Source organism: Kryptolebias marmoratus, linkage group LG1, assembly GCF_001649575.2.
Source record: "Kryptolebias marmoratus isolate JLee-2015 linkage group LG1, ASM164957v2, whole genome shotgun sequence".
NCBI lineage: Eukaryota > Metazoa > Chordata > Actinopteri > Cyprinodontiformes > Rivulidae > Kryptolebias > Kryptolebias marmoratus.
In genome coordinates, this window is record NC_051430.1 from 3,689,869 (window position 1) to 3,711,621 (window position 21,753).

At 38.8% G+C, this 21,753-nt stretch overlaps 1 protein-coding gene across 2 annotated transcripts in view; it reads right to left on the minus strand.

Annotated features, from left to right (window-relative positions):
- The window catches only part of abca2 (ATP-binding cassette, sub-family A (ABC1), member 2), a 98,528-nt gene that overhangs the window by 65,731 nt on the left and 11,044 nt on the right, over positions 1-21,753 (minus strand). The window contains exons 2-4 of one of the 2 annotated variants that reach the window (XM_017432711.3): positions 8,008-8,101; positions 6,214-6,216; positions 2,041-2,152 (exon numbers count right to left, since the gene is read on the minus strand). In XM_017432711.3, coding sequence (XP_017288200.1) covers positions 2,041-2,152; positions 6,214-6,216; positions 8,008-8,101 — 209 coding nt within the window. The remainder of the gene's footprint in view (positions 1-2,040; positions 2,153-6,213; positions 6,217-8,007; positions 8,102-21,753) is intronic. The other variant, XM_017432713.3, reaches the window with a different exon arrangement.

Below are 21,753 nucleotides of genomic sequence, written 5' to 3' on the forward strand. Positions count from 1 at the left end.
ATTTCCAATTTTAAATTTAATCTATTCACTTTTTTTAATCTTGAACCTTTTTTGCCATTTCCTGATGCTGTGTATGACAGTGACGTCTTTGAGTCAACATACCTCACAGAATAAACACAGAAAAGGTCAAGGTATTCATCACACCGAGTCTGTGGCAGCTTCATAGCTTTTAATGATTAACCATAAGTCCTAAAAGCCCATAAAAGTAATACTACTAGCTGTTTGATAGATGACTGTTTTGTGTTTTTGTCAAACTGTGTGCAAATTCCCAGCACCTACAGATTAAACAAAATGTCTTTTAAAAATCGCTAGACATGGTATTATCCAACATGACCGTCCATAAGACTCATCTCCAATGCTTTGTGAAAGTATTCATCCCCTTGAACCTTTCAGCAGTTTGTTATGTTACAACCACAAAATTCAAAATATTTTACTGGGATTTTATGTAATAAACCAACACAAAGTAAAGCATAATTGTGAAATGAAAGGTAAATGATACAAAGTTGTCAATATCTTTTGCAGATAAAAATCTAAAAGTGTGGCATGCATTAATATTCACCCCCTTTACTCTGACACCTCTAACTAACATCCAGTGCAACCAACAGAAGTAAATAAAGACCACCTGCGTGTAATTTAATCTCAGAATAAATCCAGCTGTTCTGTGAGCCTCAGGGTTTTGTTACAAAACATTAGTGATCAAACACCATCATGAAGACCAAGGAATGCATAAGAAAAGGTAAGGACAAAATTGTTGAGATGTTTGAATTAATAATAAATGAATAGTTTATTTATCTCTGAGGGAAATAATTAAAATTATTAAGCAGGGTTAGGTAATCAAACAATATCCCAAGCTTTAAGCATCTCATGGACCACTGTTCAATCAATCATTCAAAAATGGAAATAGTACGGTACAACTGTAAACCTACAAAAACATGGCCGTCCACCTAAACTGACCGGCCAGGTGAGGGGAGCATTATTCTGAGAAGCAGCCAAGAAGCCCATGGTAACTCTGGAGGAGCTGCAGAGATCCACAGCTAAGGAGGGACAATCTGTCCACAGGACAGCTGTTAGATGTGCTCTTCACAAGTCTGTCCTTCATTGAAGAAGGGCAAGAAGGAAGCCATTGTTGAAAGAAAGTCAGAAGAAGGCCTGTTTGCAGTTTGACACAAGTCCTGTAGGAACACTGCAAACATCTGGAAGATGCTGCTCTACTCAGATCAGACCAAACCTGAATGTTTTCCCCTAAATGCAAAACACTATGTGAACACACCATCCCCACTGTAAAACATGGTGGTGGCAGTATAATGCTGTGGGGATGAGCTTTTTTTCCCCATCAGGGAAGCTGGTCAGAGCTGACAAGATGGATGGAGTTAAAGAAACAAAAGCTGTTAGAGGCTGTAAAAGACTTGAGACTGAGGCAGAGGTTCACCTTCCAGCAGGACAACAACCCAAAACATCCAACCAGACCTACAATGGAGTGGGTCAGATCAAAGCTTATTCATGTGTTAGAATGGCCCAGTCAAAGTCCAGACCTGAACCCAACTGTGGCAAGACTTGGAAAAATGCTGTTCCCAGACAAAATCCATGTAATATGACTGAGCTGCACCTGTTTTGCAAAGAGGAAGGGGCAACATTTTCAGTCTCTAGATGTACAAAGCTGGTAGAGACAAACTCCAAAGGACTTGCAGTTGGATTTGCAGAGGCAGGTGGTTTTACAAAGTATTGGCTCAGGGACTAAATGCAAATGTACACCACACTTTTCAGACTTTTATTTGTGAAATAAATAAATAAATAAATGAAAACCATAGATAACTGTCCTTCCACTTCACTATTATCCACTATTTTGTGTTGGTCTGTCACACAAATCCCAGTAAAATACATTTAAAACTTGTGGTTGAAACATGACAAAATGTAGAAAAGTTCAAGAGGTATGAATATGTTTTTGATGCATTGCAAGTTGTCGTTATACAGGTAAACACACAAACACAACAGACAAGTGATTTAAAATGAAGTTTATGTCTCTTGTTAATTTTTACTCACGTAGAATTTTTGTACTGCAGGAAACCAAATTCATCTCTTTGTCCATCTGGGCACAGCGACTGCATGATGGGGATGATGCCTGCTGAGGTGAGTGGGGCTGAACTGTAATAGGCTGGGAAAAGAAAGCAGAGACAAAGAAGGCCACAGACAGAAGAAAAGATTGTAACAGGGGTGGAAAAGAAAGTTGTAAGGGACATAGATTTAGAAAAAAAGACTAGGATAAAGGTTTGGGTGTCATGTCATGAAAATCAAATGCACAAAGATAAGATAAAAAGACAAGGGGACCATTCTGTTTTTGAGATAGAAAGGAAGAAATATATTAGACACGCCATAAAAAGAGAAGCACAGCAGCAAATGGCAAAAGAGGATCCTGCATGTCAATGTATTACGTGTAGGCTTTATTTAGTCATACATGAATGTTCTGTACTCATCAGATCATAAAACTCTGGTTAAAGAAGCTCTTAACGGAAGGAGTACCAGACCGTTCACCTCGTATGAACAGCACCATGTTTCCTTGGTTACTGTGCTGCTGACATTTTGAGTGTGAATCTTGTTGGTCTGCTCAACGAAATACATTTAATTGTCCTCCAGTTCACTCATTCATGTGATCTACTTATAATGTTATCCACTTATAATCATGAGAAATGAGTAATGTGCTGCTAAACACCCTCTGCAACAGAAGGCTGTATAGTCATCAGACATATTTGTACGATATTTGGAGTCACCTATTTATGGCTTCTGTATGTATATTCTTTTTGTTAACAAAAATAAAAAGTAAAAATGATAATCTGTAGATCCTAGAATTGAAACAAGAACACCAACAGTTCTTCTACTGAAGGAAACACAGCTTAGGACTACTGTTGTAACTTGTGATATTGTTATGTAGGAACTGTAAGATCTAAAGCTGAGAATAGTTTCAACTCAAGTTCTAACAGAATTTTCATTCAAAACATGTTGAAGAATTCAATGATTTTAAGACAATTACAAGATTTATAATAGTGTGGATGCTGAGTCAGCATTTGTGCTATTTTCACCATGCTTTTAGCTATGGTTTAGCTTTTAGTTGTGGTTTTTGCTTCTGTTCTGCTTTAACAATTTGTTAGAAACTCATTTTTTACCACATTTTAGCAAAGTCATTCAGCACTCAGCATTCTCACAAAAACTGCAATTTCTCTAGCATCTCTGTGCATGTGTATGTTGAAAGCTGGTGTGTATAGAATTTGCAAATCTAACCAGTTGTCAGCACATTGACATAGGTCCTCTTTGACCAAACAGCTCCGAGTTAAGGTCAAGCCCAGTAGCTGAGTTTAGTGCACAGCTCATCATTCAGTTAAACATGATTAGTAGATTTGCTGGGTCATGTTCCCAGTCTGCTTTAAGGAACAGGAACATGGGATGGCTTTTTTGAATTAGCTCAAAAGTTTTCACAGACTCAATAAAGTGCACAGACATCACCATAAAAGAGAAAACCCATCATACTCCAATTGTTGAAGTTGGACCGGTAGCAGTGGGGAGCCTGAACATAGTGTAGCATTAACTAGTTGAAGTTCAGATATTTTACAGCACACTGGCAGTGAATATCATGCTGTACAACCACTGTTATACATTAGGCATTTGACAGAAAACTTCTCGCCGGGACTTAGACGTGATTTCTGAATAGACCGTGTCAGCATGAGGGGTTGACGTCAGCGGTTGCTGTTGCCAGGTAACAAAGCCTGAACAGTTGATGCATGTAAACTGTCAGGATTTGTTATTTTTCTGTGTTGATTTTCATGCTTGTGGTCCTTGTGTTTCCTTTATAACATATTTTTGTAGTTCCGTCTGGTTTCATGGTATTTGTCTGTCTCCTTCGTGGGTTCTGGGTGTTCTTGTCACTCTTGTGTTTTTGTAGTTCTGTGTTATCTGTCTTGTGTTTCTGTGTGATCAGTTTTCTCATGTGTTCCCTGTGTCACTTTTCACCTGGCCTCAGCTCAGTAGTTTTCCAGTCAGCCTGCCACACCCACTTTACCCGTTTCCCATTACCTGCCTCCAGATGAATTTAATCTTCCAACCACTCTCAGGCCTTATATTCAGTCACTTCCTTCATATCCTCGCTGGTTCATCGTTCTGTTTTGTTTTTTCTGTCTGTTCTTGCCACAGTCAAGTCTGATCCTTACGTCTCCCTCCTCGATTTATTGTTTTTTTTTGTTTGTTTGTTTGTTTGCTGCCTTGTCAGCCTTTTTGTGTTCTTTTTTGTAAATAAATCAGTTTTGCTTTTTGAGAAGACGAGTCTGCATTTTGGGTTCCTTTAGCAGGACCTTAACATAAACTGGCTTTGCAGCTCGTGTATGTGGTGTACTGATAGTCGATGCTGCAACCTGACTGTGAGATTTCAAGGCGTAAACAACAACAAACAGATTCATTACAGAGGAGGAAATTGACAATGACGCATAGAAAGTTTGCAGTTAGATAAAAAAAATTGGTAAACCACAAATAGGATTGTTAACCTGAGGTAATCTGCTACGTTTTAAATATAGTATGAAGGAGCCATTTGTCACACATTCCTAGTATAGTGCTCCACATTAACACAGCTTCTTTTGGTTCCACAATGCTCACTTCATTTCTGAAAGCTCACATGCATGCAGGATGTAGTCAGCTCGATTAGAGGCAGCTTAAAGATGGCCTGTTCTCTGTGGCCATTTCATGAAACCGTTTAGTCAAAGAGCCTCATGAAATAAGTAGTTTTAACTTTGCAACCTGCATCTTTTATAAAGCCTAAATAGGTGTCAATTTTATGGGCATCAGGACAAATTTTGTGTGTGTGCGTGTGTGTGCATGTATTCCATCTGTGAAAAAGGTGCAGTCACTATGTAATCATTTGTAGGAAGTTAGTGCTGCTTTTGTTTAGAGGGGTAAGTATTTCATACACACTAGGGATGTACAGAACTTGCTTGTTCCTCTTTTGGGATGGACACCACGCAGCAGTTTAATTTTAGTCATGGTTACTAAACAGCACACAAAGTGGGTCAAGATGGACTGAGGGGAACACACACACACATAGTGGAAGGCACCTGAAGGTGCTGCTGACACCCACACAATTCAGTCACTCAGCAAGTCATCAATCAAAAATAAATTAAAAAATGAAACTGAATACTAATCTGCTCAAAGACAGAAAATCTTTTTGCAAGTTACATAATATAAGCATTAAAAAAAAATTTGCTCAGCTCTTTAGTTTTTTTTCACTGAAGCCTTGGATGCTTTCAAAGGCAAAACGCAAAAATAAATAAAATAAACCTACAGCTATTTTTACTGACTTCTTGTTTTACTGTAGCAAAGAAAAATCTCTAATTATCTGCAATTAAAAAAAGGAAGCAAACTCTTAAGAGTAGTGGTGAGTGAAGGTGAGTGCTGAAGAGACTCACTGGATTTATTCCCTGCAGAGCTGCAGCACTGCAACAATTAGTCAAAATAAACTACAAAGAAGTTGTTCATACAGAATTTTTCTTGTCAGTGCATCATATACAGAGCTATTATTAGACAGCTCCACATGAAGGTTTTTTGTAAGTGCAATGCATGACCGAACGTCTGGGAACAGAAGCTTCTCTATTGTTTTTTAAGACTGAACAGAGGAAAAAACTGACAGAGCTTCAGAAGATGGATAAAAATCTCAACAGATTCTTTCAAAAGCACGAGAGCATTTCACTGAAAAACAAAACGCTGAAGGCAGACTGTAATGCAATGCACCGCCTTTTAAATGTTGATGTTTGTACACTTGAAGCAAGGTCTCATGCACAAATATTAAATGATCATTTCAGATGTTTGCAAACATGACCTGTTAGGAGAAATATGTTTGTTTAAAGAGAGACAGACTTGGTGTAAAAATAAACAAAATAAAAGGTGTGATTTTGCTACGTTACATCTTACTGACAATGTTTTTGTCTTTTAACTTGCAAATAAGATTTTCTGTCAAGTATTTCAGTTACTTTTGTAGATACAGGTTTTGTATTACCGAGTGACTGGAATTCACAACTTTAGGATTCAACAACCTACACACACAGCACACACACTAAACCACACACTTTAAAGTTAGCATGTTCTGTTGTTAAGTTTACTGCAGGTGAAAGCATTTTGATTTATCTGTCTTGTCAGGCAGGGTGTGTTTTCAGGGTAGAATTAAGTGACAATGACACTTACACACTGGTCCATCCAACATGTAGAGAACATGCATCATGCACAGGAAAACAAGGAACCAAGGCCAGAAAAAAAAGTAAAGTAAGAACAGAAAAAAGTAAAGTGAAAGAACAAAAACAAGGCGCATCAAAATAAACTAGATACTACTGTACAAAGGCAGCCATTCACAATAAGCACACTACAGCAAAACTAACCAGCTAACCACTATAGACGATGACAGGGAGGACATCACATATTTCTATACTAAAACATAGAAGTCTGCCTGTTTAAATCATATGATGAGAATATTTAACAACATAATAACTTTACAAATGCAAGCAGTGGAGAAACATGTTTAAAGCAACAACAAAACCCAAATTAACACTGATACACACCATAGTAATACCAGTGTTATGATGGTATTAATCATCGTTTAAACTGAGCTATGAGACTTTTTTACAACTTTGTGTTGACTGTGTGGATGTTGCCTTGTGCTGCACTAACTGGGGTTATGGCAGCATAAAATAAGCTTTAAAGTCATTTTAAATGATTAGGGTCTTTTTTTCTTTTTACATGAGCTTTTTATTGATTTATCTTTAAAGGGCTCCTTGGAATGTCATTAATTGTCCAATAGGCTTTTTAGGCCATCTTACTGAATTCTGTGTGTTTGTAACCAATTGATCAGCTTACAGCCAAATTTTAAAAGTCACAACATATTTTTAATCTACTAGACTACACTTTTAAAATAAAGACAGGTACATTCAGACCAGTTATTTTTTAAATAATGATTATTTATCATTGGCATGGATTTTAGACCTGGGCATTTCAGGCTGTAGTCTCAAACAGGGATGTCCTGATCCAACTGCATTAGTATTGAATAAGAGTACAGATTCAGACATTCTTCACTGATCCATATCGGAGCAGCTGCCACACTCCGCTCTGGATGTTTGTAGTCGAACTACTGCCCATAGTTTTATGTCAGCTGTGCTGCAGTATGGCTACTTTAAGGCAGTCATAATAGGACTGAGCAAAACGGTCTGGTTAATATTGTTTAAATTTGAAAAGAAATAAAGGATTACAGGATGGGTGACTGAATTTATCATTCTGAAAGACCAACCCATCACTGTGCTGGAGAAAATAGGATTTTGTTGCCTCGTTGAACTGTTGAAGAAACTGTCTTACCCCCAACATAATTTTTTTTTACCTACATCTCAGGAACTAGTGTTAATTAAACTTTTTTCTTGATTGACTTTAAAAAAAAAAGAACTTGAACAAAATCAACGTAAGTTTTAAAACTTTAATATATTTTTAGTACATAATCTGCAAGCCTGTGCTGTAAAAAAGACAAAATAATACAGGTATCTGACTGAAAGTCGATATCGGCCGAGCCTTACTTTTAAATGACCCCTAGTTTCAGATGTTTTCTGTCAGGAGAGCTCTCCTCTCATACACGTCATTTACAGCTCTGGGGCTCCAGATTTTAGAAAACTAAATAAAGAAGGGTTTGAGACAGATTTAGGATACCCGCACTGACTTTTTGATCATGTCAAATATTCAAACAACAGGACTGCGAGCCTCTGCAGCTCACATGAGGAAGCTGAGAATCCCTGCAAACATTTTGAGACATTTTGGAGACTGTTAGCCAACTCGTCTCTAACAGTTGCACCCCACAAACTGCAGTGGTATTGTGCATTGAAGATAACAGATTTTGGAGCACTGTGGTGTTACTTTCAGCTGTGTCTCAAAAGCCTCATTAACTTTTAAGAGGGCATGAGAAGATAAGAGTGCATCCCCATACTGTTTCAGTCTGTAACCTACCTTCTTTGACAGGAATCGCTGGCTTCTTCTGCCTCAGGCCCAGTAGGATGAAGAAGAGGACAAGCGGGATGAAAATTTCAAAGGCCAGCACCCACTGGAGAGAGAAAAGAAGAAATGTTACAGTATTAATTCAATAGTAATGAACCCTAACAAAGACCAATTCTACTTTGAGTGTTATCCCACTACATAAAGCAAGAAGAGCAAAAAGTTGAACTCTTTAAATGAATCATTCTCTTGCTGTCAAATGTAATTATTTATCCTCAAATCTGTCTCTAAAGCAGACAGAGCAGGCTGCCAAACACTGAATGTATGAAAAACATTTAAGCTGCTGGAGGAGAGGAGCCCATTTTATTTCTTTTCAAATGATCTTGACCCAAAAACAGAGAAAGATGTATGCTAGGGTTCCCAATAAAAGGTAGACAGATTTTGTCAGTCAGATAAAGTACAGTATTTTTCCCTGATTAGGGTTAAACCTTTTAGAAGTGGATGGTTAGTTTCTTGTTTTCTTCTCTTCTGATTTAACTAGGACCCAATGATTTATGCAATGTGAAAAACACAAAAAGAATTGCAGAATTGGACATTAAAAATTGAATTTACTGTAATACTTGGAATGTTGTGGAATTTGTTATTATCTCAATCAAGGGTCTCCAATCCTGGTCCTCAGGGCCACCATCCTGCATGTTTTACTTGTTTCTCTGCTCCAACACACCTGATTTGAATCAATGGGTGATTAACAGGCTTCTGCAGAACATGAAGAGGTGATTTAACCTCTGAATCAGGTGTGTTGGAGCAGAGAAACAAGGAAAACATGCAGGATGGAGGCCCTGAGGACCAGGATTGGACACCCCTGATTATTAGATTATTCTTAACATTCCAAGTGTTTTTCACGTTTAACGTTCATAATAAATGAGACTATTTTGGCCGCTGCAGGCTCCTGTAGCCTCATGTGATGGGAGGAGCAGATAAAGGAGCGTAAAGAAAGCAGAAACAATAAAAAAAGATGAAACAATGAGATTCACCACTAAACACAAAGTTTATAGCAAAACAATATCCATGAACAACTTGTTAGTAAGCTTAGTGGGCACATAATTTACTTCCACCATAAGATGATGTGTGACAGTCAGGGATATCGAAACAAAAAGGAGCGCGCTAACGTTAGCTTAGCACTACAACTAATTCACCCACATGAAAACACATCAGCAGAAGCTGGACTTGACTTATTAAAAACTTTCTAGCTGTATGTGCAGAGTATGACATTCCACTATAAAATAAATGAATAATAATTATGAAACTTTGTTTTAGGGGAAATTTTGTCTCAGTGGAGCTGAAACTTCTGCTGAAAAAATAAGTCATTTTCAACAGAACACAGCATCCTCCTGCTCATCATCAGTGAGTCAATCATCACACAGTTAAAATGATCATTTTACACTATAAAAAACTATAAAAAAGTGTAAATATTAGGTTTTATTTGTCAATTATTTGATAAAAAGAAGAATTGTTTCTTTACTCTCACATAAAACACACCCAAAGAACTTGAAACACACTACAATAAATTTGACTTTTTATGATTTTTAGGCACCTTAAAGTGTCAAATGTACTGTTGTACTGAAACACTTTTTGCTGTTTTTGTTGAAAATTCTTAATATTAATTAAACTGTGGATATTTTACCATTTAATTGTTGAAGTTTTAGTAATCCACCATACAGTAAGGTACTTTTTTGTTGAAACAAAATGTACTTACATCATAAAACACAGAATTCAAAAAAAAAATTAATACATGAAAACAATTTTTTTAAATGAATTGGGAAAAAACATAACAGATTTCATAGGGCCCTATTTGACCAACATTCAGTTACAAAGGCGTAGTCTTCATCCGGTGCTCGGATGATGATAACAACGAAACTAAATCCTCAGCCAGGAAGCGTTTGTGATGATGAATGGTGCTCTCGTTACATTGTCCAGTCCCTAAGAATCAGAATGTCTTCTTGTGTGAGTCTTTGACGCACACACACACACACAATGCATGCAGTGATGAATGTGAAGGTCATGACAAACAAATGAGTCTTTTAGATAGAGACAAGAGACCACTGACAAACTTAACAAATCCTCCTTTCAATTTAATCAAATATATAAGAATGATAAGAGTTCAACACAAAACTACACACAGTATATTCTAAATGAATAAAAGCTGCATACATGCAGGACACACTGAGGTTTTTAAAAATATGGTGATCAGTTGAGTTCTTGCTCTTGTTATAATTCTTGTCTTGAGTTTTACGTCTTAGTGAAACAAAAGCCAGTGTCTGATTTGAATATCAAAACAGACGATCACTGTGTGAAAGCAGCCAACTCTGCAGTTTGTTGGAGGTCATATTCCCTGCTGCCACCAGCTCACCACCACTGCTGCAGAGTATCTGCTCTGTTGACAACTTGTTTTGTCCACCACAAGTCTCACTCAGCAGCATAGACTGGAGCAACAGTCACGTACTTAGCCTCCACATATTAATGAAGTCTCTGGCATTTTGATTTGACAGGAAATTTAACTTGAGTCTCTGCATCGTCAAAGTCCCAAGTCTATATAATCTGTGCTCTGACCTGCTGTCATTGTGAGGTAGCTGAGTGTGATTATTAGTTTCCTCCATAGAGGCACAAAGCAAAAAGGTTTTTGCCCATGTCTCTCTGTCTGTCACCAAAATATGTCAAGAATTACCAGATGACTTTAAATGAAACTCTCAGAAAGTCATCACTGGATGTACATCTATAAATTATCAACCTTTGGAATCAACCTAATTCAAGATGGCTGCCACAGCCAATTGATATTGAAAAACAAATGGCTTTTCCGGACTATAAGGCACTCTTAAAAGCCTTCAATTTTCTCAAAAAACATCAGTGCTCCTTATAATCCGGAGCACCTTATATATGTAAGAAGTTGTGATGTTTTAGTAGGACTTTGGTAAACTACAAAGCTGCACCTCTTGCAGCATTAAGGCTCAGTTATAGTCACACAGGGCTCTGTGCACGGACCTGAGCGAGCGGTGGAGGCGTTTATACTTGATGCTTACGTTGGTGCTGTATTCTTCTGTGAGCTTTGAACCGTTTGATTATCTCTGTGATCTCTCATAGAGGGATCATAGAGATGCTGATACAGGAGAACCAGCTCTGCTAGAGCACCGAAATCCTCCATTTTGAATGGAGCGTCGTCCGCGCGAAGTTATAAAAATTGGGAGGTGCAGGATGATGCGCCTTATAATCCGGTGCGTTCTATATATGACAAAAGCTTGAAAATGGACCATTCATTGACAGTGTGTCTTATAATCCAGTGCGCCCTGTAGTGCAGAAAATATGGTAGTTAGTTTGGTGTGGTACTAACTGAGACTGATCCACATCACACATTCTAAGTAGTAACAGATTGCTCAATGTCTTTGAACGTTTGTCATGAACTGTTTGGAGTCCAATCTGTCCATCTGTTAACAAAATATCAAATGAACCACCTGATGGATTTTATTGAAACTTTTAAGAAATATTTACTGGATGTACTTCTACAGCTGATTAATTTTTGGACAATCCACCACAGCTAATTGACTTCAGCCAACACAAAAATGGCTCCAATTCAGTCAATTTTACAGATAATGAGGCAAAATCTGATGTGATCGTAGCTGAGAGTCAGTTACAACACGTACTATACGAAACCATTTTGAAGGCATTTGAGTCACTCTTTTGTTGAGTTATCCTTTAGTAAGTTTAATTACCTAACAGACATGATATTAGGGAAAGTAGAAGAACTCAGAAAGCACAAACCTCTTCCAATGCCATAGCATCATTAAAAAAAAAAGTCCAATCCGGACTGTGACCCAGATCACCACCAAAAATACCCCAACATTTTCTGAAAGTTTCATCAAAACTGGTCATTAGTTTTTGAGTAATCTAGTGAACAGATGAACAATCAAACCAACCAACTACTGAAATGTAAGCTCCTTGGTGGAGGTAATAAAGGAGCATACAATGATTAGTGACTTCACAGAGCTAAGTGTCAGAGCCGCTGTAAATATCCACCCCAGTAAAACACAGAGCTCTGACAGCCGTCAGCTGCTTTACACAGCTCCACTGAGAGCGTAACATCAGCTCGGTGTTTAATTAGGTGAACAATGGGACATAATGCTGATGTTTGGTTATTAAAAGCACATTACAGCTGACAGTGAAACTTTCTTTTTATTTTATTAACATCTGCTCTGCTGCCTGTTTGGAGTCACCTCACTTCAGGAGGAGATCTAACATCAAGGACTGAGACAGGTTCATGGTGAGACTACCATACGTACGTGGACTCAAGAGGTCCAGACCACCTCCGAAGTTGGCTTGAGTAAAAACATTTCCAATGCACATTAAGGCAGTTCCGGCTTGTATTTAACAGTAGCCAATCACAATCAGATGGTTAAAACCCATTTTAAACAGCAGGTGTGAACAAACTCTGAGCACAACATCTCCTCATATCACGTAAAACTGCGCCTAACGTTATTTTTTGAGGTTTAACCAAAACCGCTACAAGTTTTTAATTTCTCAACATCAGATGATCTTAGTCTAAAACTCTGGCATGAAAGGTGGTGGTGGGTGGGGGGNGTCCACATGACAACCCGTGGGCAGAAGTGAGATGGGAGTTTTAAGACTGTGGCTTTAAAAACTACACCTGTAGGTGAAGCTGTGACTCAGTCTTCATCAAAACAAAGGAAACAGTCATTTTATGTACTAACAATAAAATGTAGTGATTTTGCAGTTTTATTTCTACAATTTTTTTCTTTACTCTCACATGAAACACATGGGAGGTGCTAGATTTTTGAAAAAATACTGAAATTTTATTTATAAATGACTTAAAGGCAGATTTTTAAGGACAGAAACATGGCATTGAATGTTCTCTTGAAGTGAAATTATTTTTGCTGTATTTTTGTTCAAATGAAAGAAACTTAATATTTTACTACTGAATCATTGAAATGTTATTAGTTCATCACATGCCATTAAAACCAGATGTTTCCATTTACTGTATAAACAACCATGTTTTCTTAATGCCTAACATTAGATCAGACTAAAGCTTTCCTAGTTTAGGTCAGTTAGGATTCTCAAAACCTTTTCTATTTCCTAAATCAATTAACAGAGCTCTCCATCTTGCTGAACATCGTCTTCAGATCGGGAGATGAACAAGCCTACAATACACTTAGAGCTGACTTGAGGCGGGACATCATGAAGGCCAAGCACTGCGACAAGCTGAAGCTGAAGGAGAACGTCTCCAACTCCAACCCCCGACGTATGTGACAAGGCAAACCCCCTCCAAGTCCCGACTAGAAGAGTTTTTGTGAAAGAGCCTATTTACCCACCAACCTCACCTAGCCTGAACCAACTCCACTTAATTCAAATGCACTGCAACCTAACTGCTTCTTTTTAATTGGTTTATACGTATCACTGACACGACTGTATATATCTGCAATCATTAACTTCACTACAGTACAGGAGGAACGAGACAAAAGCTGTGGAACCATGCGACTTTAAAGAACATGATTATACAACCATATTTTATTCCATGTATGTCAACATCTGGTTTAAACTATAAAAACACAATTTTTAGATGAAAAAATGTGCTCATATAAAACATTAATTAATATTTTTTAAAAACTCAAATCTGAAAAAAACACAATGGAAAAAAAGAAATGAAATTTGGCCAAAAATAAAAGGGAGTTGATAGGCTCCAGATATTTGTGCACTCTCTGTTTGTACCTGACGTTCCACGCAGTGGTGAAGTCTGGATTGAGCAGCAACAGAGTGCAGGTGATGTCCATCAAAGCTGTGGGACACAAAAACACAAACTGTCAACAGTACAACATTATGGACATTTTCCTGCTTATTTACTCTTTTTAATTAATCTAAATCCAGACCTTTAACTGACTCAGTCTTACCCCAAGAAAAGGTAAAGCGGTTGGTATAGATCTGACCAAAAACATGGTCAGTCAAAACCCAGAGTTTATTTATGACAACTGCCTTTGTTAGTTTTCTCAGGGCATGAAATCAAAATTCAAATTGCGGAGCCGTAACATAAAACTGATCATTTTGGATCTGTTCAATAGAAGGAAAATGTTTTTTTGACTACAATTCTGACAAAATCATCTTGAATAAAGAAATAATTTGATTAAGAATGACTTTTACACAACATATAAACTATATGTAAAAGGTAGAAAATTACAGACAATTTTCCTTTTACAATATTTAAAAAAATATTGTTGTTTTTATATAAATTTGACCTAAAGTTATAAACTCTTGCTATATTGCTGCCTGTATAAAACAAATATTCTGTTAAATCAGCACCAAGTTTGTTAGAAACAGCCTTTAGGTGGTATCTTACTGGGCTGTGACTGTTGGAGACTAGTTGATGACACAGTTGTAGTTTCACTGAATTCTGAGAATCTGAAACCATGTGACCAGAGAACAGTTGGGTTATGTGTGGCCAATAATTGACAATCACGGCCTACAGTGTATCATAAAAGTGAGTACACCCCTCACATTCGTGCAGATATTTAAGTACATCTTTTCATGGGACAAAACTGACAAAATGACACAATGAAAAGTAGTCTGTGTGCAGCTTCTATACCAGTGTAAATATATTCTTCCCTCAAAATAACTCAATATACAACCATTAATGTCTATACCACCAACCACCAGTAACAAAAGTGACTACACCCCTAAATGTCCAAATTGAGAACTGCTTGTCTTTTTCCCTCCTAAATGTCATGTGACTTGTTAGTTTTACTAGGTCTCAGGTGTGCACAGGGAGCAGGTGTTTTCAATTTTGTAGTACAGCTCTCACACTCTCTCTGAAAGTTCCAACATGGCAAAGAACTGTCTGAGGATCTTAAAAGACGAATTGTTGCGCTACATGAAGATGGCCAGCACCCTAAAACTGAGCTGCAGCACAGAGGCCAGGATCATCCAGCAGGGTCCAATAGTTTACACTGGGATGTTCCTTCTGAGTTTCTCAGATACTCCAGCAACATATGGGATGACAATGTTTGTACATCTATGAGATTTCCTTGTTGACTTCATAAAAGCCCAGATCGGATAACCACATGTTTAGAGAGCTTTTTTGATGTGTATCTTTGCCTTCCCTTCCCTTCTGTCTTTTTGGGGACATGTTTTGCTCAATGGTGTAGAGTTGTAATGACAGAAAGTTTGTATTCCAGTGGGTGCTGAGAGTCAAACAGATGGTACTGATCTGTGGGGGCTGGTTTCCTGTAAACTTTATTGTTTAAGCTTCCATGTCTTTCCATGTGCACCAAACAATCCAAAAGAGGCAGCTTGTTGTCCTTGGCTTCCTCTCTGGTGAACTTGATGTTGTCGTCCATCGAGCTGACATGTCTGGTGAATGCTTCTACATTTTTAGCTTGAATTTTGACTTGGGTGTCATCCACATATCTGAACCAGTGACAGTGTTGTTCCCTTAAAGATGTTCAGGGCTCTCTGTTCCACTTCCTCCAAGTAATGATTGGCCACTATGGGTGACAGTGGACATCCTATGGCACAATCATGCTTCTTGTGGCACCCAGAGTCATTGAGCTATTTAAACTCATCCGCTGAACAATTTATTTTTTAATTTTTTTAACTGTGTTTTAAGTATTTATACTGTGTGGCACTGACCCACCATTGATACGTGATATTAGTCATTTCTGGTGTAATACCAATTGACACCAAGAGATGGCAGTAGTGGCACGTGAGAGAGAGTATAAGTACGCACTGTCATCAGCTGTACGGACGTCAGCATCGCAGCCACTACTAAGAATATGATTTCTGTTTTCACAGGTGGGTCATGTGCACATGTAATAGTTGTGTACCATTGTTGGGAGTTTTCCTTTGAAAGTTCATGACATTGTTTTGTTCACATCAATGTTGTTTTGGGATATTTATGTGTATTTATTGGAAGTTACTGTTAACTGCCACGGACCTAAATGTTAGCTACTGTGAAGGTGACCGTTACCTGCCGTTCGGCTAAATGTTATCAGCTGTTGGTATTTTTGTACAACAAGTTAGGCTGTAACCGTTACCTGCTGTTAGACTAAAGGTTAGCGTGTTGATTGAACAGGTTAGGCAGTTTATGGTTATTTTCTCCTTTACTTTAGATTAGCGGTCAGTTACAGGGTATTGTATATCACCGATTTATTCAAGCACTGGTATATAAGCACATTGTATATATAAGAAAAAAGATATTTTTTGTTTGTAATGTATGTGAAGTTCATGATTATTTATTTATGCTGATTACTATGTTGTTATTTTGTATATAATATGTAACGGTCTGTACAAACAATTGTGTACTTATCAAGTTCTTTGTCTGTGTCGTATTTACGCAGAAAAAGTTGAGTATAACTGTAAGCTGATGCACTGACATCAGCTGTGCAGCCGTCAGCATCCCAACATCGCAGCCATTACTAAGAATATGATTTCTGTTTTCACAGAATAAAGTAGGGCTGGGCGATAATTCGATAACGATATCTATCGCGATAGACACGTTCGATAGCGATAGAAAACAGTGTCGATAGAACGTTTGAAAATTTCACGGATCTCCGAGCCAAAACTGCAAGGCATTCTGGGGGATGTAGGCAGAGGAAAAGCAGCTGCTTTTCAACCAATCATGGCCCAGCCAAAAAAAGTTTGGAGACATGCGTAGTAGTTTTTTCCTTTTTCGCCATCGTGCTCCGCAACAGCTTGAAAAAAATAACAGCGTGAAGGGAAGGAAAAAATGAGTGAAACCTCTCGTGAGAAAATTGTCGATAAGCGAGGAAAAGTCACGTCACCAGTTTGGCAGTGTTTCGGATATTTCAATTCCAACAAGAATCAGTCAAATGTTGTCTGCAAACTATGCAAGGTTGTCGTTGCTAGCAAGACTGACAATACGACAAATTTATTTTATCACCTCAGCCGCTCTCATCCGTTGGAGTACAGCAGCGTCAAACAGCCACAGGCATCGACATCCAGCAGTGGAACAACAGATGGTTGTCTGTTTAACGGGAACAGCCAACCATCGAGACGTACTCAGCAGCAGTGCCATACGACAAAACAGCTACACGTTATAAAATAATAACAGACGCAGTAGCTTATCATTTAGCAAAGGACATGCTACCGGTTAGCACAGTTGAAAAGTCCGGATACAAGATTATTATTATTATTTATTTGACAGTTTATTGTAGTTGTGTTGACCTCATTTTAAAGAGTAAAGGTTAGGTTTAAAATAAAAGTAGTTAAATTCATAATTTTTTTCTCCTGGTCCTTATTTCAAATCTGTAAAACAAATTAAATCAATAATTATCGATATCGATCGATATGAAACTCTTATATCGTGATAGAATTTTCATCCATATTGCCCAGCCCTAGAATAAAGACACCCTGTTACACACCAAGTCTGTGCGTTTGTCGTCACCCGTGTAAAATTCTGTCTGTAAAAACTGTCTCTACACTTGAAATAAGTGGTGGTAAGACAGAGGTCCAGCTGGGTACAGATTTGCTCTGGGTGAAATTGGTCTTTTTGTTTAGGTCACTGTCTTGTTGAAGCTCTTTTCTGACAGTTTCCACTGCTTCTGATGTGTGCAAGTAAAAATAATACAAGGGTTTCTCCTGGGGTAGGGTTGAGCATAGAGTCTCAAGAATTGATTGGAAGCGGGACTAACATTACGATTCTCCCAGAATCGTTCACATTTTGAAATTTAGATTCCCAGTTTTGATACCCATTCCACTGACCAAGAGAAGAAACTGCCAAACACAAAGAAAGAATCTGCAGAGAGTGTGCACACAACCAAGGACAGTGTGTGGCGGCAATTGAAAGTGTGGCTTAACTTTAATAAAAGACATGACCAGTCAGTATAAGATTATACTGTGCATAACCAACATGATTAAACACCTCCGGGTTCATGGTGTTGAAGTAACAGACTGCCCCGTCTGTGACACTCTGCACCAGCATTCTTCTGACAAAAAAAAAAGCTTTCAATGAAGTCAGAATCAGGTAAGTAAAACAATAAAATACATTGTATACCAACACTGAGGAAAATAACAAGTTATACTCAATGTAAAAGGGTGTAACAAATTGAAGGGTGCTACAGATTCTCACAATCGAGAATCATTAGGAACCGGATTTGAAATGAGGAACTGGAAACGTTCAAATTCAAATGATGCCCAACCCTATTCTAGATCCAGCTTTGTTCACAAAATTCATACAGTTCTCTATGTGATGTGGTGTTTCCAACAAGAGGAGCTAAAATACCAGCAATACCAGTTTAATACCAGTTTAACCTACTAGTCCTGAATATTTGTGATGGTGACCTCCTCCTATTCTTGCCTGATAAACAACTAAAATTGATCAACCCCATTCAAGATGGCCACCACAGCTTATTGACCCGAGCAAACCAAAAATCCAAACCAATCCAATCCAACTTTATTTGTAAGGAACTTTAAAATACAACAGCAGACCAAAGCGTTGTACAGAGTCAACAATAAAACACGACTCACAAGACAAAAAACCGTAAAACCCATAAGATCATAAAAAAATAAAACTCTATACAAGACAAAAATAACATATAATCAACTCTTTACAAAGTATTAAAAGTCAAGGAACGTAGGTGGGTTTGAAGAGGAGTTTTAGAAGTAGGGATAAAAGACACCTGTCTGAGATGTAGGAGGAGTTTAATCCCCCTGAGCTTAAGCCTAAATTTGGGGCCACTGAATTGGCAGACTGGGGTGATGGTTCCTCTTTTTAAGAAGACTGGAGGGTGTGTTCCAAGTATAGGGGAATCACACTCGTCAGCCTCCCTGGTGAGGACTATTCAGGGGTGCTGGAGAAGAGAGTCTGGTTGATTGTTGAACCTAAGATTCAGGAGGAACAACGCAGGTTCCATCCCAGCTGTGCAACACTGGGATTTACTCTTGCTAGAGTCCTCAAGGGGGCACGGGAGTTTGTCCAACCATGTTACATGTTACATGTGTTTTGCAGACTTGGAGAAGACATTCGACCGTGTTCCTGCGAGTACCCTGTGGGGGTGCTCTGTGACTATGGGATTGGGGTCTGTTACTAGTCGCATTCAGTCTTTATAAAAACGGTGCAACAGTCTTGTTTGCATTGCTGGCAGTAAGTCAGTAAGTGAGCTGGAAGAGGTGGCTGTGGAGAGAGATGTCTGGATTTCCCTGCTCAAACTGCTGCCCTTGCGACCGGACTCCGGAATAAGTGGCAGATAATGGACGGATGGATGGAAGGGCTAAAATCTGATAAGGTAGTAGTTGAGACTACAGCACAAACTCTGAGTGAGTATTAACATATCTCATGAGAACTTGCAACATCACAAGATAGCTTGTAACATTATTTTCAAGGTTTGACCAAAATGACTAAAACGACGTAATTTGTCACCATTGAATGATCTTAGTTTATTCCCTGACATAAAAAGTGTGCAATATGCAGTCCTTAAATGAATGCGAGGCCTTTAATTGATTTATGTTTAAAAGAAATGTATTACAACAGAAATGTCTCACATGATTTACCAGCTTCGATATAATCTACACCTTATCTATGCAGAATCCATTAAAACAGCTGATTTGTAAAAAAAAAACAAGAATAAACACATACCTTCCCTGTCCAACCATTGTTTGCGTTGCCGATAGAGTAGCAGCTTATTGTGGACATATGGCAGCAGAAACTTGACACACCAGCTCTCAACACCCAGCTTGTTCTCCACCAGCACAATGGGACTGCGGTTGTAACGGGCCTCGGGACATTGGATGAACCCGATCTCATCACTGCGAAGACAGAAAACAAGAATCAAGGCTGGAAGCAGAGTGAACATGACTTTTAACAGATACAGAAAAGTCCTTTTGATAGCCAATTAAGGCAATATCCTTCTGATACAATCCTCTTTAAGATTGTATCAGAAGACGTAAAATGTAGCAAAACTACACTTTTTGAGAATTTATTCATAAATAACAACAGGTTACCTTAAAGGTGAAATGAAGTGATTCGATAATAATAATAAATTATTGAACAAACTACTAGGGTCTGTTCTGCATTTTCAGTGATCACACGGAAGTCTGCTGTAACTATTGCCAAAAAAAGGAACACGAACAAGGCAGTAAATAACAAATACTGATAGTGTGGGGGTAAAATGGTTCAGTGCGATGCAATTATTTGTGTAAACTGACCCAAAATTACAACAGCTGTCATTCTTCAGCTTCCCAAAGGACAAGAAAGTTTGATAGACGTAGTTAGTTTAGCTCCTGGTGAAAATTACAAGCTAAAGTCTGGTGACTGACTGCAATAAACGTTTTGAAGAGGACCACCTGAAATTCAAACCTTCAATAGAAGAACCACTGCCTCTCGCTGTCTGACCTCCACCAGATGCCTCCCTGTTTCTGACTGCATCCTGCTGTCCGACCTCCCCCCGCCACCTCCCGCTGTCCGACTAGAACCCACTGCCTCTAGCTGTCTGGATGGGAAACTCCTTGAAAAATTCCTCAGTGCCTGCAGGAGGCGGCCCAACTGGCACCAGACACTGTTGGTGGTTCCCCCTGTGACATGTAGGGCTCGAGTTCCCTACAGCATGTTCACAACTGCAGACCACGTGTAACCACACCAGCCCAGAACCTCCACATCCAGCCTCTTCTCCTCCAAGATAGTCTGAGACCAGCCACCCGGACAGCTGCTGCGACAATCGGCTTGCATAACCAAAGAATTTCTGCACAAACTGTCAGAGGAAGCTTATCTGCATGCTGGTCGTCCTCATCAGGCTCGCCACCTGACTGCAGTCTGATGTCATAACCGACTTGAGAGGGCAAATGCTCACATTTGATGGCATATGGCATGTTGGAGAGGTGTCCATTTCACGGATGAATCCATGTTTTCACTCTACAGGGCAGATGTCAAACTGGTGGCGGTGGGGTTATGGTATAGGTAGGTGTATGTTATGGACAGTGAATACAGGTGCATTTCACAGAGACACCGTGATGAGATCCTAAGGCTCATTGTCGTACCATTCATCCACAACCATCACCTCATGCTGCAGCATGATAACACACGGCCCCATGTTGCAAGGATCTGTACGCCATTCCTGCAAGCTGAAAACATCCCAGTTCTTGCAGGGTCAGGATACTCACCGGACATGTCACCCACAGAGCATGTTTGGGATGCTCTGGATCGGCGTGTATGATAGAATGTTCCTGTTCCTGACAACGTCCAGGAACTTCACACAGCCACTGAAGAGGAGTGCAGCAACACAATCAACAACCTCATTAACTCTTTGTGACGGAGCTGTGCACTGTGTGAGGCACCAGAAACCGACTGCTTTTCTGTACATTTGAGAGGAAAAAGGTCTCCTGTGTACACAGCAAAATCTTAGATCTTTGAGTTCAGCTCATGAAAAATGAGAGCAAAAACAAAAGTGATGCGTTTATATTTTTCTTCAGTGTAGAAAAAAAGAAAGACAGAAAACAACGGTTCCTGCTGGATTAAAATTCAGATGCCATAAAGAATACAGTCACTGATTTTGGGATCTCTTTGGTTTTAAACCATGAAGTTACTCAAAACGTTTGACAAAAAATATACCAGATCTGTGCAACCGGCTCTGGGCTGATATTAGGAGCTGCAGGCAACTTTGTCCTACTGAGAATGAGAACAGACATATGGATAACTTCTAACAAGATGCCTTTATTGTAACAGCACACTATATTTTTTAAAAGTGATACTTG